The sequence below is a fragment of the Excalfactoria chinensis genome, chromosome 1 (assembly GCF_039878825.1).
Source record: "Excalfactoria chinensis isolate bCotChi1 chromosome 1, bCotChi1.hap2, whole genome shotgun sequence".
NCBI classification, from domain to species: domain Eukaryota; kingdom Metazoa; phylum Chordata; class Aves; order Galliformes; family Phasianidae; genus Excalfactoria; species Excalfactoria chinensis.
This window is the reverse complement of record NC_092825.1, coordinates 123,549,760-123,568,291: the sequence shown is the minus strand read 5'-3', so window position 1 is coordinate 123,568,291 and position 18,532 is coordinate 123,549,760. Positions and strand designations below refer to the sequence as shown.

The window sequence follows — 18,532 nt, the reverse complement described above, 5'->3', positions numbered from 1 at the left end:
GAGGAGATCTAGATTAGATATTAGGAAGAAAAATTTCACACAGTGAGGCGCTGGCACAGCTGCCCAGAGAAGCTGTGGTGCCCCATCCCTGGAAGTGCTCAAGGCCAGGTTGGATGGGACCCTGGGCAGCCTGAGCTGGTGGGGGGCAGCCCTGCCCACAGCAGGGGTTGGAACTGGATGGTCTTTAAGATCCCTTCCAACCTAAGCCATTTTATGATTCTATGAGCTGTTCTTCAGAAGACACCGAGAACTCTCTACTTAACAAGGACTGTTACTTGACATATGTAAGGGCTCCTACAGATCTGGTGCCAATAAAGGTGAAAACAACTGCTTCAGAGCAGAATTTTCCTGTGTCTTTGAACTGATGTAAGATTGGAGAAAGCGACAGTTTGCAGTAAATGAAGTTCATCTTTCAATCATAACATGTTCCTTCATCAGAGTTTTTCCCATCATCTGTATGTGTGGGAGGCAAAAGCTCTTGCAGACTGTTCTGCTGTAGATTCCCTGGTGACTAACAGAAAGATGTGGACTGTGGAGTTCAGGAATGTGGAGGCACAAGATGTGATCTGCTGTACTGGGAAAAGCACTGTGCAAGAGAAGCAAGAGGCACACCTTCAGATAACTCTTGTGCGTTGTAACAGATACAGTGCCAACTATTTTGTCACTGATATAAAAGAGCATGTGAAAATATGCTTCTAAAATGCACTTGGGTGTAAGTTGAACTTATGTTGGCAATGATAATGAATAAAACACTGGAAACTGAAATAAAGTCAGATAAAAGAAGGGGAGCAACAACACAGAAAATGAAAATCCATGAGAGATCACTCCTGCAGCAACATTAATTGATTTCTCTAACAGTGATAACAGCTAATGGAATAGAGTGCAATGTGTTGAGAAAGCACAACTTCAAGCACTAAAGTTATAAATAGCGAATATGAGGTAATCCACTGTTATATATACTAAAAATATTAACATCCATCTCTTGGAAGAGATCCATGGGGGAAATGAAAAATAGTCGAGTTCTATTTCTATCTCAGTTATTGCTAGCGTATATATTTATAGCTTGAAATTTACTCTAGTTGTAGTATTTGTCATTTCTACATCTACGCCGGAGAAAGATAAAACCATGATGCAGTAGGTGAATTCCCACAACTTAAGTTGGAAATTTACGGGTAAGGAAAGATCTATTTCTGTCTTTGAATGTGCTGAAATAATATTTCTTGAAACAATGGAAATGTTTCCTTGATCATTTCACAGAAACAATAAACAAATCAGTGGTTTTAGAGCTTTTTCTTATAATCAACAAGAAAATTAATGCTTTCCTTGATTTTGTTCTCCAGTTTCAAACCTTCATTTTCTTGACCTATGAATTGTTCCAAAGTGTTTCTCTAGAATGATAACATATAACCCCAGATACTACATTTATTTAAAAAATAATATTTTGCAATTGTTAAAGGATTACATCGCTGTTTTTTTCAAAAGTAAGAGCTGCATTAAAAAGCATTAAGAATGTTCTGATGTTACATGCTTTCACATACTTATATCACTATCTAGCCCCTCTCCATACTTAATATTAAATCTATTTCTTCATGTATAAAATACATAGAAATTAATTACTATTCCTGAATGACCAAATCTCAGTGTCTAAAGCACCTGTTACATTACATGCACCATTAATATTTGATAAGAAGCTGTCCACCTATCTTACCATTCCAGAGGGAACTGGGATGAAAATTTTAAGGTACAGAAGAGTTATGGTAAGCATGCCAGATATTACTAAATGCCTTATAGATGTGATTCATTTCTCTTTCATACTTTCTGGTGTGATTCAACTTGAGAATTCATGGAGAGTGTCAACACTCACATGAATTAATAAAAGAGCAAAAAAAGAAAAGGAGAAAAAGGGGAAAAAAAAAAAAAAAAAAAAAGGCAAGCTCCTGTATGTGTACTTTATTACAAGATAATCAGAAAGTAGGTGTTTTCAGATTCAAGATATCTGTCAGAGCCTGAGCTATTTCTGACACATTTTTTTATCCTTGGTGCTGATTTAAGGCATTTTTTTTTTGAGTTCGGTTGCTCAAGATTTTGGAATGAAGTTGCAGTAAATGTTTAAAGTTCCTACATCCTTTGACTTCTGCACGTTAATTCAGATTCCAGTTCCTCTTTAAGTGATACAGTAAAAGCATTTCTAAATGCCACTCCTACTAAAAAGTGTGTTCAGCTGAACCTTTTAAAAGCACATCAAATTATAGTTTGAGGTTCTGTAAAAAAAAAAAAGAAATAACCAAAGCTTTTTTCTTTACCTGTTTTTAAGTTAATTGGTTTTTAACCAAGGATTTTCCACACTTTTTACAACCCAGACTCATTTTTATTCTCACAGACGAATTATAATCCTGTAAAAAGTACTAAAACATTAAGAGACACTAACAGAAGAATACACAAGAACCACTGCATTGTTTGAATAACTTGTCAAAATTGGTTATAATTCAGAACAATTTTCTCACACGTTTCATATTTATTTCATTACCAGCAATAAAGATACAGCACGGATTCAGATACAGATTTTAGAAGTATGTCAATTGCCAAGACCAAAACTCTTCCTCATGTTCCATTTGCAGTGTAGGGCAAAAATAAAATTAAAACAGAAAACATGACTTACTTCTAGTATGATCAGCACATAGACGCCTACTAAGATGATGGATGCAATTGTTACTTGTGCCTCTATATTTGCATGCAGGTATTGATGTTTCATGGAGAGAGGAACACTTCCAGGTTCCTGCAGGAAAGCTTGAATGTTTAAGAAAATGGTGCCCCTGGGGAAAAGAAGAGAAGCTTTGTTTTCTTCTTGAGTGAAAATGCACTAGTTTTACAATGTGTATCTATAAATAAATCTATGTATGTGCTGTTTTTTCATTTATTTTTTTACAAATATGAGGGACTTTTCAAATATTTTCACTCCAGCCCTTTAGATATCTTTGTTTGGAAAACAACCCAACTTTGGAAATGCATTTAAAAAGTAAAGGAGGGGTCGCACTTTCCCACCCCTTTGAAACAGAGAGCAATAGATTATTTCTAAAATGCTATCTTATTATTTTACCATCAAGTCTGTGTAAACTACTACTTCAATGGCTCATATCCCAGTCTCTTAGCCAACCTGTTTGGTATCTGAAAGGTTCTAGTTGTGATGATTTGCTGATTTCTTCTTGAACTTAAGGGTAGAGACCAGTTGTATACCACCTGCAAAAGAGTCAGATATGATAATATTATTAATGTCAGTTAAAGTGGTAAGTCTCTATTCTGGGGTTTTATATCTCTTCATTCTACGTACTTTACAGTTTAGAGGACTTATTATGGAGAACACATGCACCAGCCTATATTCATAACACTTCATCAGAGTCACTGGCAGCCCTCAGTTTGGGGCAAACTCATCCTCTCATTCAATTAAGCCTGAGACACTCCAGGAAGTTCTCCAGATATAGAAAGCATCTGGGGCAGCTAAGCTCCTCACCTAATTATCTCAGCTAGAAGACACAACACCTGGCTATGGTGGGTATTTCTACACTGCAAAAGGCATGAATTTCAGGAAACAATCCGAAACCTCCAGAGAGATATGTACAGAGTCTCTGCTGTTTGCATAGCTCTCTGGTCTGTCACACAAACTGCATAGCACTCAGTCTCAGAGTCCTCCAGGTTCTGTGTGGTGTCCCTGTATTGTGCCCAGGTTATTTTTTCTTAAATGCAAATATATTGGGGAACAGGGGAAGGATTTAAAGACTACCACAGTAGTGCTTTTACTGCATGATGTTGTTATGCTCTTTCTTGCCTCGATATGTTTAAGAAAGACCTGCTAAGAGAGCATTACAGTACTACATAAGAGAAAGCAGCCAGAGCTGGTGAATTGTCCAGTGTCCTCCCACAGGCAGCAGTCCCTGGAGTGACCCATCGTCTACACCACAGGGAGTCTGACTCCCAGAGGTGACAATGTGGTTCACTTCCAAAGTCTTCCTGGGAATAAAACTAACAGGCATGAGATACAGGTGATGAGAGGCTCATTAGCATGATCCTTCCCCAAGACATCATGAAGAGCACATGTTCAGCAAACAGAATTCCCCTCTATTTCTGATCCTCTAGGAATAAATAGATAAATAAAATTAAATAATCACTTTTCTGAAACCTTACCCAATCAAATAATTGCCTGATACGTAGCAACTTTACTCAAATATGGTCCTTAAGTGTAGATACATAGATCATCTCATTAAAAAAAAAAAAAAAAAAAAAAAAAAAAAAAAAAAAAAAAAGAAAAAGAAAAAGAAATGTAAAGAAACTTAAGTTCAGTTAATTAAAGCCAAAACTCTGGGTCTGTCCAGACCCTATGTGCTAAAAATTGGAGAGAAAAAAAAAAACAACATAGCCAACTTGGATCATCTGACACAGATAAATGCCTAAGAAGTGTACAAGTAGAGGAGGTTATTCTGATTAGCTTAATCTCATCATGCCAGGACCATCACTGGAGTGCCAGATGGAGGTGGTATTCTGCAGCAATGTGAAGGATCCTTGGGGATCATAGCCAGCAGCATAGGTTAAAGTAGCCTCCACATCACAGGCCTGGGACATTAAAGAGAGTAACGGCCATTATAGTTTTGTACAGCACACTGAAGTAGTGGGTAGTGGGTGATGTAGACTGTGAGATTGGCTATAAGTGGAAATACTGTTGACATTGAAGGCTAAGTTGTCACTGCTAGAGACAGGATATCCACCTCACACAGACTGAGAGGCAGCTGTTTATATACCAGTGCTATTTATTAAATGATGAAGCTGTGCTCCATTGTTCAGTGATAAACAATGACACATCATAAAAGATCCTCCTTCACTGAGTTCTCAAGAAGGGAGCAAGAAGGTGATGAAACACAACTCAGGAAAAGTGAAATCAAATACAAAGACCACCACCTGCTGTTGGCGTCTCCTCCTTGATCCAGTTTCTTCAGTCTGGCTGACTTGTACTAAAATGTATTCTTGTGTTTGCCCATCAGCTACATCTGCTGCAAATGGGCCTCCCATGTCTAACTTCAACAGAGCTGAGTCATGAAAATCTGTCAAATTCATAGCTGTCAATAAACTTGTTAAGGTGTAAAGTTCCAGTAAAAGTGAGTCGAAGATATCCCAATTAAAAATAAAATCAAGCCAAAGATGAATCCATTTATATCAGGAAAAAAAAAAAATAAATAAATAAATAAATAAATAAATAAATAAATAAATAAAGTGGTTCATCTAAAATCCTAAAATACTTAAGGAACTATGAAAGGAAGAAAACAGATGTTTACCTCTTCATCAAGTAGCATAGTTTTAGCCTGGTTTCCTAAGGAAAAAGAACTTAAAGGTATCACAACAAATCCTCTGTCCTTTCCTTGCCAATCTTGAGATCAGAGAGCCTGAGAAGCTCTTTAAGTGCTTGTATAGAAGAAAATCTGCATCATTAACTGGGCCATTTAAACATACATGAAATTGTACTGGGGGAAACACTGTGCAAGCTGTAACCATGTGGAAAATTAAATCAGAATCAATTCCCCATTTGTGATGTAGAATTTGGGTCTCTCGTCAAAATTTAAATCATAAGTTTTCTAACATGAAGAAATACATAATCAAGCTCCTCTGAGAATTCTAATTGTCTCTTTCTCCTTCAGCTCCTTTTTCATCTTTTCTTTTTCTCTTGAGCACCCAGCATGAGATGTGGTCAAACTACTTTCCTAGACTAATATAGCTAGGAAATCAGCCAACCATGAGAGACAAACATATTGGAAGCTTGGCTCAACTAGTCTCAGAACATCAAGGGCTGTTTAAACTCAGTATTGCTAGGAGTCCACTTTTGGCATGGTTGAGAAAGAAGCATCCCTGCGGGCTTGCGGAAAAAGGAAAACTTAGTGAAAGGACAAGGGGGAATGCCTTTAAACTGAAAAGGGGGAGATTTAGATTAGATGTTAGGAGGACATTCTTTACTCAGAGGGCAGTGAGGTGCTGGCATAGCTGCCCAGAGAAGCTGTAGGTGTGCATCCCTGGAGGCACTCAAGGCCAGGTCTGATGGAACCCTGGGCAGCCTGAGCAGGTGGGGGGCAGGCAGCCCTGCCCATGGAAGGGGTTGGGGCTGGGTGGGCTTTAATTTCTGTTCCAAGCCAAACTATTCTCTGATTCTATCATCTAGTGGCAGGTGGAGAGACAGTACTTTGCAAAGTAATATAAATATCTCCCTGTTTATCTTGGCAAGCCATCACCATCATCATTTGCACATTTTTTCATTAAGAATGAACATACACAAACAAACACAAGCATCTATTTGCTTAAAGAAATTTCACAGGAAATCATACAAAAAATTAACTCCAGAAGTAACAAATCAGGAGACCTACTCTAGTTGTGACATGGCATCATAGGTTTTTTTTGTGTCCTAACACATAATATTACTCTCCACTGTAACTATATGCATATCTCTAACTTGAGATATTAATTACACCTTCAATAAGGCCTGCTGACCTAAAGTTTTTAACCCAATGATTTGGGACACTTTTTGACAGTCTGCATTTTATCAGAAATGTAGACAGTAATTTATGTCTCAAAGAGCTTCACGTGAATATATTTATGGAGGCTCCCTTTCAAAAAATGCTTTTAAAATAAATCTTATAACTACTCAGATGTCACATTCAGAAGCTAGCGTAAATGGCATATAAAATTAAATGGGGAAAAAAATGAAACCTTATTTTCAAGAAGAGTGGTTCTTACCTTATTTTTCTCTAAATAGTGGCATACCTAAGAATCTTTTTCCATTCCCATTAGAACATTTATAAAACCACCAGAAAGATTCCTATCATAAAAAGATTCTCCTTTGATTTCAGGTGGAACTGAACATCATTCTCTGGTCTGCTGAAGTTCCAACAGTTCTCCATCTTTCTACAAACTCTATTTAGCAACTGTCGTAATTCCACTGCTAAACAGCTGCAGATAACAGACTTTATGAAAGATCGACTCAGGCTAAATTAGGAGAAAATTTCACCTACACCTAGATTAACTAAAACATGTTTTTCTTACTAGCCTGTTTTCCCAGCCTGCTGCTCAGCATACTTCTGTTCTTTCTTACCTTGGCTTTATATTTCCCTTAAATTACCAGAATGTGGTCTCTTTTTCCATTTTGACCATTCAGGTATCACTTCAACTTTTAGAAACTATCTTTTTATTTCTAATATTCTCTTTAACTCTGCAATTTAGCCATGATACATGTTTTCTTTTTTCCAAACATTTGTGAAACATAGACTTCAGCATGTGCCTTTACAGGAAGAAATCTCCATGACAAGATTTAAAGCTGGAGCTATTATTTTTATTTTACTTTGACTAAGCTGCCTCATTTTTATGTAGTTCCATTCTTGAAGTTATATTACTGTTGTGAATTATCCTGTCAAGGGATTTGGGGTTGCATACACTTTGTGCACCACTACACAGTGGCTCTCTGTAGTTACATCTGGCACCAGACTAGGCCCATCACTCAGCACTAAACCTTGACCTGTATTTTCTGCTCCTAGAAGGTATTTCAGAGGACAAGAGAGTGACCTCATATCATTTTACTTTTTTGTAGCTTACATAAACAGCAAGATGGAATGGGATACAGCGGCTAAACATTTATATTGTTATTCGTCCACCAGCTTCTGTTTCTGTGCCACAAACATCTGTTTCTGAGTTGTTTGCTTTAATTTGTTTTAAATTGATGAAATAGGGGAGATGGAATGCATTGTCTCATTTTACACCATCATTTTAGAAGCACCAACTCTCTATGAACTATATAGAGAGAGACCAGAATGACTAACTCAGGTAGCTGGGATGAGTCACACCCTAAGTACTGCATCTATGCTTCCATGTTCCAGCAGTTTATGCATTGTGTACAGAACCACCTGAAAAACCATGATTGACAGAGACTATTTGTATGCTGACTTTATGCTTTCTTTAACATCTGCCTACTGTAAAATGTACCTTGAGATTATTACATGCAAAGATTTTCTTTCACTGAGCTTCCATTGTGCGTATATACTAATGATCCTGATTTATGACCAGGCTGCTCCTTCTGGTTTCTTAGTTTTTTCTTATTTTTAAAAGACTTCTTTTTTTTCTTCCCCCCTGGGCTTTAGAATCTATTTTTACATGTTGTTCTTAACTTGGGTTAATTATACATCTCTCTTCAATTTTGTCTTTTGATCATCTTTTCAAATTACACAAAGTAGAAATTCATGCTCTTCTATAACTCTTGGTTTCCCCATTTGAAGAATTCACTGTAATTCTTCCTCCCCTTTTCCCTTTTTGGAGAGATTGGCTCCATTTTCCTCTACTTTAGATCCACCCTTTCTCTTCATGCTCCATTAGTTTGAGAAGTTTCAGTAGTTTTCTCAACCACGCCTTGATATTCTGCTTCTTTGTCTACCAATGAACATGGTCTGGTCTTCATCTGTCTTCTTTGAAGATTGAACACTGCCTGCAGACCAAAATGCTTAGTTCATTTCCAGCAACACACAAGTTCTAAGTGTTTTCTTCAAACAAAAAATGGCTGAAGGTTGTCTGACAGTAGAGGGCTCAAGCAACAACAACAGTATAAATTCGAAGAGGAAAAATAACCAAAGTTTATTGGTTGAGAAGTTTGTTTGGTTTTCTTGTTTTTTGTTGGTGGTGGTGTTTTGTTTTGGTTGTGGGGCTTTTTTGTTTGTTTTAGTTTACATTCAATTAGTTATTTTATATTGCCTGAGAGAAGAACCCATTTTTTAAGTTCTCCATGGAAGCTGAAGAGCTTTCAATACCACAAGTGTACTCTTTTCCTAGTAGTATTTCTTTCTACACATACCTCTGTCTCATGGAGCAGAAAAGGTGATTTTCAGTGTCACTAATGGTCACGGTATGATTGCAAGTTTTTCTAGTGACCTCTTCTTGCTCTATGATTAACACATTTGCATCCATCATTCAAACTTATTCTACCTCAGCAAGGAATTTGATAATAAGGTCAGTATATTTTGTCTTCTCTGTCTAATGTCTCTCCTATCATCTTCCATACGTGGTTGTTTTGTTTTTTTCCACTGAATCCAACTAAAACAAAAAATCTAGCCTATTATGTAAATTTCAATATTTTATTACTAGTAAGATAAATTTTCTGCTTTCTGATTCTGATATTTCAAGTTTGGCTAGGGCATGACTAGATCTCTCAGAGCTACCAAGGAGAGAGGTAAGCCAGGGAAAATGACTACTACCTAGTCAATTTGACTCTGGCTTTTTAGGATGACCAAAGACTTGTTCAGTCATGACATTAGATGATGTATTTTCCCTAAGTTCTGTTTTGTGGTGATAGTACTCAGAGAGCAGGTGAGTAAGGAGCTCTACAGCAGGTGCTATACAAATATAAATAACTTGCAAAATGTCGAGCCTCACTCCAAAGAATTAAAATGAGGAGGTATCAAACATATAAAGGAAGCAATCAGATCAGGACTGAGAGGATTTAAAATATATTTATTAAAAAATTGTAGAATTCTTGACCAAACACAGAGAGAAAAAAAAAAAAAAAAAAAAAAAAAAAAAAAAAAAAAAAACACTCCCTATTTATTATTAGGTTTCAGGTCCGCAAGAAGTACATTCTGACAAACAATCTGAAAAACCAAAACAAACTTGCTGCATCTAGGCTGCCCTAACTTTCCATCATGTATGGCACTAACTGGCATAAGTACCAAGGTTCTTGAGAGGGAAGAAAACAAGACTCAGTGAAACACCTGTCAGGGACAGATGATGTGAGAACCATTTACCCAGAACTGCACTAGAAAAAGACTTAGCTTTTCTTTTAAGCCCATATTTCTGCCATTGAAATGTAGAAATAGCAAAAAATGTATGTGGCAGGGAAAGAAAAGAAGGTACTCTACTGGGGAGACAAACACTTCTTTAAATTATAGTGAGTGAATGTACAATTTGCTTATGTAATTCCTCAATAGTGTCCACAAATCCCCATTATTTCTGAATTTCATAAAGCCTTGTTCAATTCTAAAAGTTACTGCACATTTCTGTTCCAGATGTCTGTTCCCTGTAGCTTAAGAAATAATTAAAATTTTGCTTAGGTCAGGGCAGAAATCTCTAGAAATGGAGCAAACAGGATCCATCAAGTATTTCAGAACATTCTTCAAGACTGAAAACTTCTGTGGTTAATGAATAAGTGCAATGAATAATTATTATTCTTTCTGTGATTAACCGGCTAATGGACTGTGGTTACTTGAAAGTTTGAATGGTTAAGGACTTACAGAAAATAAATATGTTCATGTGTTAGAATAGGTACCTGACACAACCTAAGAAATGCTGCACAAATTCTGATTCCATATCTCTTCTATTTTTATAACCCACTTTCCAGAAGCATATCACCCTATTAACTATTGATGCTTCCCATTTAACATAAGGCCTTTCAGTGAAAGGTCTGAAAATGCTACACAAATTTACACTAACAAGGGCACTGAATCTTGCTTCCTACAGAAAATCCTCCTTCAGGTTCACCTTACTATAAACTTATTTCTGTCAGGTACTAAAGAGTTGATTGTTCAAATTTAAAAGCAAATAAATCCTATGTCTTGCCAAAAAGGAACATTACCACTACTTTGAAAAAATCATACTAAATCCACTTAATTTAGGTTGTGTGCCAATAGGGAAATTAGTGTTAAAAAACATCTTACGTTTTTAGAAAGCTTCTACTAATCACAGGAGGAAAGCTTCATTTTTCAGAAACTACAGCCAGCACAGTTCAGTGCTATGTGTCTACCTTGAATCCATGGGGATAGATAAAGCAAAGGGAGATGCACATGAGATACTAGAAAGTACACAGAAGTTAGTGGGGAAAAATCAACTAGAGTAAATTCAAGCAGTAAACAAAGGTATGGAAACATCAAACAGGAGCTAGAGAAAATGGAAAAGTTCTAAAGAGACACAGTATTAGAAGTGGCGGCCAGAGACAGAAAGTCACAGCTCCAAGCAAGTCTGATATCTCATGCGCATAACAGGAAAAAAAAAACAAACATAAATATCCAAGTGACACCAGAATGATGAAGTCCAGTGGGAATGACTCCATCTGGTTTAAAAAATATATTTCCACCTTTGGTTTATTATTTTTCAGATTTTTGTAGTGTATGCAGATATATTCATAAGTGTATATACTCAATACACAATTCAATGTACACAAGCTTTTCTGGAAAAGCACAGAAATGAGATAAATGAAGTATTTTTTAAAAAACATAAATAAAACAAGTCAATGATACTCAGTACCTATTCAACACGTTTCAACTGCTCTTGAGACATGAGCAAGAAGGAAAGAGCATTCATTAGCATAATTTACTATCACATGAGGTAAGACACTTCTTTTCCACCCAAAGCAGTCTAATGCACAACCTCTACAGGCTTGGTGACAAGGACTATCACAACACACCTGTCTGCCTACCATGAAATTCTCATAGACGTTCAGAGTATCTCTTAATGTCCACTGAGAATACTGCCATCTGTCAGCCAGCATAAATCACATCTTCGACATCACTGAGTGGTTAATATTATCCAAGCCAAGTTTTTCACTGTGTAAGGAAGCAACCCAAACATGTGAGCTTATGTCTGCATAAGCAAAGACCAGTAGCAATGGTGAGATGACATTCAGAATTGTTTACACCTTTTCCAAATCTCATTTAGAGACAAATTTCTCTCCTTGACTCTTCTGCCTGAATTATCCTGTCACCCTGAAAATGAAGCAGGACTTTTCTGGATTGCTTACTTTTTATTTATTTTTTCCCAGCTCAGTGATTAGAAAGGCAAGGACAGAACATCTAGCTTTCAACACGCATGACACAAAGAAGCTTCAGCTCCAGGTTTGTCAGACAAAGAAAGAGAATGCTATATTCTGTCTGACAGCTATTTGGCTAAAGCGTCTTGATATTACATGTAAAACATGAAATAAAGAAATACGTGATTATACTCATATCCCAGTCCCAACAGCACTCCTTGAAACAAGAAAAAAAAAGAATAATCAGTTGCAGAATCAATGGTCACAGTGCACTAGCTGTGGTTCCAATGCAAAATCTGTGTAAGGAGATACAGTCCTCAAGTTATGCTATGATAGTTGACTAAAACTCAAAGATTTGATGCCGATACACCCTGATTCAGAAGACTGAGCTGAATTACAGTCTCGGTGCTGTTCTAAACCACACATACATGTAAACTGGGCATTTCAACAACAGCTCCAAAGAGAAAAAAAGTACCAACATGAACAAAATGTTGATGGGAGCTAACTGTTGAGGTTTCATTCATCCTACTCAATGTTTACTTGCTGTCTTCCAAAAAAGCAATCTCTGCTTCTCGCTATAAATTGCCCCCAAGCACTAACCTTTTCTTCCTCATCTACCTACTAATAGCTGTGTGATATTGTGCTATTATTTGCAACAGTGAGAATGCTAACAAATCTGTTTAAAATGGACTCTCCCTACTTAAAGCTTAAGTTTTCTTCAGTGAAGAAAGGATACAGAAGCTTTCCAGGGGCGAGACAGCCAACATCTGCCAGGATGCACGTTGATCTGGATAAATGCCAAACAAAATCTAGGGGAAAAAAAAATCTTAAGCTTATCTCAGAAACTTAAAGACTTTCAAATAATACATTAAATCTTAAGATTGCTTTCAGTATTTTCAGGCAAGTCTCCCCCAGAGCTGAAAAGCAGCCCCGGTACACATGACAAGGACAAGTAATTTTCCTCTCAGTGAACTTACTACCAAAGTCACATTTTCAATATATTTTATCCCAGTGTTTCTTCAGACACTGTGAATGGGTGAATTTAAGAGACAAAAATGATAATGAACTTATATGGTTAGAGAGATATGATGAAGAGCAAGAGCAGCCCTAGTGGGAAGGGCAGAAGGAAAAGTGCACTGTGAAAGACAGGACAGGAAAACAAAAAGCTTGCCTGCAGACTTCAGCAAGAGAAGCCAAGGACAGAATAATTCTCAGAGAAAGACAAAGTCAACAAAGGAAGAAAAAGGATCATAGCATGGTGAAAGAGAATGAAGAATGCAGCATTGTACTGAGCAGCTGTGTGATTAGCTGTGTGACCAGAACAGTATTTCTAGTTTTTACCATCTTGTTCCCACCCATGAAACATTATTTTATCACCTAAAAGCAAATATCATTTTCAAATAATTGTAAGAATTGTAATAGAAGAAGGAGGAAAAGGTAGCAAATTTGATACTTACAGAGCAGACAACTACAAAGATAAAAAGGACTGAAATTTTCAGGAATTTTAGACAGCATCTGAAATGTAAGAAACATGTATTTACTACACAGTCATTTTAAAACAAATCTTTTCTATATTTTTGATAGTTCTGCCACTTCAGATGTTGAGAACTTACGAATGATAACATACCATGTCAGAGCACAGACATCACAATACACCAGGGCATGGGAAGCCTTGGTGATTAGAAGGGTCCTCACTTTGCTGCTGGCCTTCTCTCATTGAATGAAAAGGAGGTTATACCCCTCAGGAAAGTTGAACGAAGACTGCAGAATGAGCTAGTGTTAAAACTTGGAGCCACCTCCCTGCTGGTTACTCCCAACAGACCCTTCCACTCTGACCTCCCCTTGGAATTTAAAGGAGCATAGCCCTTTGTAGGAAGGTAGAGCACAGGAAGATGGTACAGCTGAGTGGAGAGGACAAACTGCAGCATAGGGGGGTACTTTCATGAATGAATTTCTTAGTCAGCATTCTAATAGGCATCCAAAAGTTCATTTTGAAGACAAGAACAATCTTTAAGGATCTCCTGTCCTTGATATATCTTGAATCAAGCACACTTTGTGAGCAACTCTAGATGAATTTTCTAGCAAATCTAGATTCTTTTTCCATAGCACATCTGTGCCAAGAAATGGCCAGTTCTGGAAATAAAATGCCATCAAATATTCCAAAATGTCAGAGATTACTGTTGAGTGGCGTAAGCAAAAACAATTCTAAATTCAAACATTGAAACCTTATGTTTTCAAGTAAGAAATCTTAAGATTAATTATTTTTAATCACTGTATTGGGGTTTGGTTGTTGTTTTTTTTTAATATTACCATAAAAGGCAATTATTTGATTATTTTCTTGTTGCCCACCAAAATGTTGCAAAGATGTCTTCATTTACAGAACTCTTTTTGCTTATATACCTTTATCACACCTATTCACTAATTGAAGACATTGATGTTTTCACCCCATTTTTTTCTAAATGTAAACATTCAAACATTGCTTTTCTGAGAGAATGACAAACGCAAAGTTTGATTTAAGCCTGATGACAAGCAAGAAGAAAAATATTTCATGTTACTGGGATAATTAGTTGAAAGAAAAAAAAAAAAAAAGAAAAAAAAAAAGAAATGCAATAAATAACTCAATTGACAGATGCTTTAGAACAAAATATTAAAGTGAAGTAATCTGAAGACAGTCAGAAATAACTTTTAATCACAGTGGAAGTAAGTCCCTAAATCAAGTTCACTGTCAAAAAACAACATCCCTTCCTCGCTAGACTTCTCCAAAAAAAGGCAGGAAAAAAAAAAATACAGGAGCTGATAAAAATATGATGCCACAGTCAAACTGCTATGAAGGGGCTACAACACTCTAGGAGATGCAAGTGGTAGCAATTATCTGCAAACTTTGCACTGAGTTAAACATCTAGAGAGGGTGGAGGAAGAAAAACAGTCAGTGAGGTAGCTTCCAGAAGCACCAGATATCATTCTTTACTAGAAAACAAGTGGGAGAGAGGATAATAAAGTTTTGAAAAGAGAGGAATGACAACAAAAGCCATTATCAGCAACCCACAGTTGATAACTTCTTTCATTATTGTATGATTTATGGAAAACAGTGTCATCTTAGTCATGCATCATCTATCTTACCTGTCTACTCTCCCAATCTTCACATCACAGTTGTTTCAGTATTTTTGAGAGCTTGTTATGTTATGAATTACTAAAGCCCAGTCCACACTGGTTTAGTTTTAATATGTTTGATATTTCCTGTTTGCAATTCCAAATTATCATTTCAAATAATAATAATTCAAATTACTATTGAAAAAAAAGAAACAGCAATAACTCATTTTTAACACAAAGGAGAAAACAAGAAGCATTAATTAAGACTTTATAAATTCATAACCACTTGTCTGCAAATAACAGAAACTCATCTCAAGGAGTTGACAAGATGTGATAAAAAAAGCTTTTGGAAGTAGTTATTTTATTAAACATAGATTTTAGAAGCCTCTTTTCCTCCCTTCTGTTTGTTTTCATGGCATTTGTATTAAGGAAGCAGCACTTTTAACATCTTACATTTTAGAACTGATGAGTCTTTGACTCGTCTGTGTTTTGCAATCTGTCTTTTTCTGCTGTGCTAATGTGGCACAGTGATGCAAGTACTAACTGTGTGCCAGACTCTCTACTGATATATGCCTCCAGCACAATCCTACTTGACTTCAGTTGAAAATGCATGAAATATAAATCTGTGAAGGATTTCACTCCCTGTTCTAATCCGAATGAATTTTAGTCTGACCTGCATGTCAGGCAGTTTAGCTCCATTTATTATCTCTGTGGAGTTATGCTGATTTACATCATCTAAGGAGCTGGCCCCAGATGTACAACCAGCACTACAGCAATGAAAACATTTCACAGGAAGTTCTGCCAGAGAAATGCACTACCCCCATAAACGTATGCTATACTGAAAACAATTGATTTTACTCTCCTGCTCAATGCTTTTGTTCCATCAAATACCAGGAAAAGCTACAGAGAGCGTGAAGAAAGACATCTGCCAAACTTCTTCACATCTGCTCATATTGCACTAATTGCAGCCATTGAAATTCTCCTGCTCCATTTGTTCAGTAGCGTAAAGGAGCATAGCACTCCACACAATACCATATGCACAATGAAAGAAGGAAAACAATTGTGAAATGATGAGCTAAGACAACATACAGATTGGGAAAAGAGTCATAGATTTCTTGTCAGAAAAGGCTCCATGGATCAACATGTAGATAGAGGTATGAAGTGCTTGGGCTCCGTGCAAACTGCAGAGTTATTAGCAATCCAAACCAGAACAGGAAGAAATGTTAAAAATCTAGAAGTGGCAGAGAGAGTTTGTACCTGAGACTAAAGGCTTTGCTAGCTATAATTCAGGTGAAAATATCCTGAGAACATTTGAATGTAAGCTCTTATTATATTTATATTTTTCAATACATTAAAAGACTTCAACTTCATCCCTGTATAAATGAGGTAAAAGACTACTTGGAGATAAAGAGTGAAATATGCTAACATACTTAAAGACAGAAAAGTTCTTGGTTTTATTTTACATTGCGTATTCATGAAAAGCTACTATGATGACTCCAGAAACACTGTTAGGTAAGTAGAAGACTGTGTATCTATCTATCTATAGAAAGATAAACATTTCAATTAAACATTTCTTCAAAGAAACTGAAAAACAAAACTGTGGAAAAGCCTCTTGGCTTTTAAAATATTGAAAGCAATAGAAATATTATTTAAATTCAGATTTAAAGTACGTGTCTTGATTAATGCTTCTAAGAGCAAAGCGCTATTGATCATTGGGTAGAGACTGTAATCACTTCCATCAAGGTTTATTTATAAGCTATCAATGGTATACCCTAAATATGGAGCATTACATTATTCATTTGTGAAAAGTATATCATTTTTTAGCCATCTATACTTTAAAACTGCTGAAACTTGAAAAAGTAAATAAAATAATGTTTGAATTCAGACCTCATCTTTGATAAATTGAACTTGACGTGAAGGTTGTCCAAGATTTCATATTTCTCAGAAGAAGCAGACCTAGACAAACTGGTCATTTCACTTCCCAGATGAAATCTCTGTTCAAATTCTGCAGAGCTGTTGTCCCATGAATCATCATCTGTGGTAAAATCTGGATTATGAAGAGCCATGCATGGCAACCTGTCACATATTTTCAGTAAAGAGAAAACAAAACATGAGTTTATTTCAACAGATATGAGATGCAACTGACCTTACATATGCTTAGCTTCTCTGTAATAGATTGTAATGGAAAAAAACATACAAATATAAACATATAAATTCATATAACATATAAATTCAGTACAGACTGATCTCCCCTTGATGACACAGCTGGGTAGAAAGAGAAGCGAAAGTCTTGTGACATTTCTCCTGGAAAAACAGCATTTCAAAGCACCAGACATGCCTCTGAATTTGATGTGTAATCCACAAGAATCCCTGTTATAGAAATACTGTGTCTTGCAGAGCACCTAATGCAACACAATATGAAGAAAATGAGAGCAACCTGCAGTTGCTTATCCCAAGGTCTCTCTAATCAACCTGACCTGCGACCTTACATCATTCCCCAACTCATTTATAGCCCCTGCTTTCCTCTCAAACTACTTCAGAGTAATTCTCTGCTCACAACTGCTGACATCCACTTTATTTCCCATTAGGTCTGGTGTCAGGATGTAAGAAAGAACCATGTACAATTAAATAGAAGAGAGCTTAGGAAAAAAGTATTTTGAGTAAAATGAAAGTAACTCACCCATTTTCTTCAGAGGAAACCTTCAGCAGTGGTGTCTTCTCTGTAAAGCAAGTGGTTCTTGACCTTGAGCTGAATAATTTGGAAAAATTGAAGTGGTATCTTTGGAGAGAAGAAAAAAAGAAATGTAAGTCTGTAATACAATGATTCGCTATGGTTCTATAGAATAATTTCCTACAAACACATCTAGCAAGTTAAATGTTATTTAGGAATGGTGCTCTCTTAGCTTGAGGTTTTCACAAAGTTTGAACTAGTCGTGGTAGTTACTCCCTTGTTTGACTGCATGAGTGAAATGTACCTCATTCGAAAAGTGATGTCAAAAATAGTCATTAAAGTTCTCTCCAAATACCAGATGAACAATAGACAAATAATTCACATTTAGATATGCACATTTTCCAAACCTAACTTCACAGTGGAACATTAAAATTAAAATATATTCCAATCCAAACTATGATTCTGTATAACTTTGTGTATACATACTACATAAAAACGTAAAATAAATGTTAATTTCTGCCATTTGGAACATGGACCAGAGAAACATACAATTTCTCCATCAACCATGTCACACCCTGCACTAGGGAAGAAGGCTTTATCTGTCAAGTCTTTGTCTCAGGCCCTCACCAGCAGAAAGTCCCAAAGAAATTTTCTAGACATACAGTGAATATACAGATCTCATTACTCCTAGAGAGGCCTAGATGCAATGGTCACAAGAGCTGCAAGGAAACATAAAATGTGTTTTGCTATTGCTGGACTGTGACCAGTCCAGAATAGGGCTACAGAAATTATCAGGGGACTGAAGCATCTCTCCTATGACAGAAGGCTAAGAGAGCTGGGACTGTTTAGCCTGGAGGAGAGGAAGCTCAGCAAAGATCTCATCAGTGTCTATAAATACATGACAGGAAGGTGCAAAGGGGATGGAGCCAAGCACTTCTATGTGGTGACCAGAGACAGGACAA

The 18,532-nt window shown here is 36.6% G+C and overlaps 1 protein-coding gene across 1 annotated transcript in view; it reads right to left on the bottom strand.

The window, feature by feature from the left end:
- Positions 1 to 18,532, bottom strand: part of OCA2 (OCA2 melanosomal transmembrane protein) — a 149,422-nt gene that overhangs the window by 110,400 nt on the left and 20,490 nt on the right. The window contains exons 2-8 of the mRNA XM_072352357.1: positions 17,580 to 17,678; positions 16,787 to 16,975; positions 13,267 to 13,324; positions 12,546 to 12,618; positions 4,948 to 5,105; positions 3,155 to 3,237; positions 2,660 to 2,813 (exon numbers count right to left, since the gene is read on the bottom strand). Of these exons, the coding sequence (XP_072208458.1) occupies positions 2,660 to 2,813; positions 3,155 to 3,237; positions 4,948 to 5,105; positions 12,546 to 12,618; positions 13,267 to 13,324; positions 16,787 to 16,975; positions 17,580 to 17,678 (814 nt within the window). The remainder of the gene's footprint in view (positions 1 to 2,659; positions 2,814 to 3,154; positions 3,238 to 4,947; positions 5,106 to 12,545; positions 12,619 to 13,266; positions 13,325 to 16,786; positions 16,976 to 17,579; positions 17,679 to 18,532) is intronic.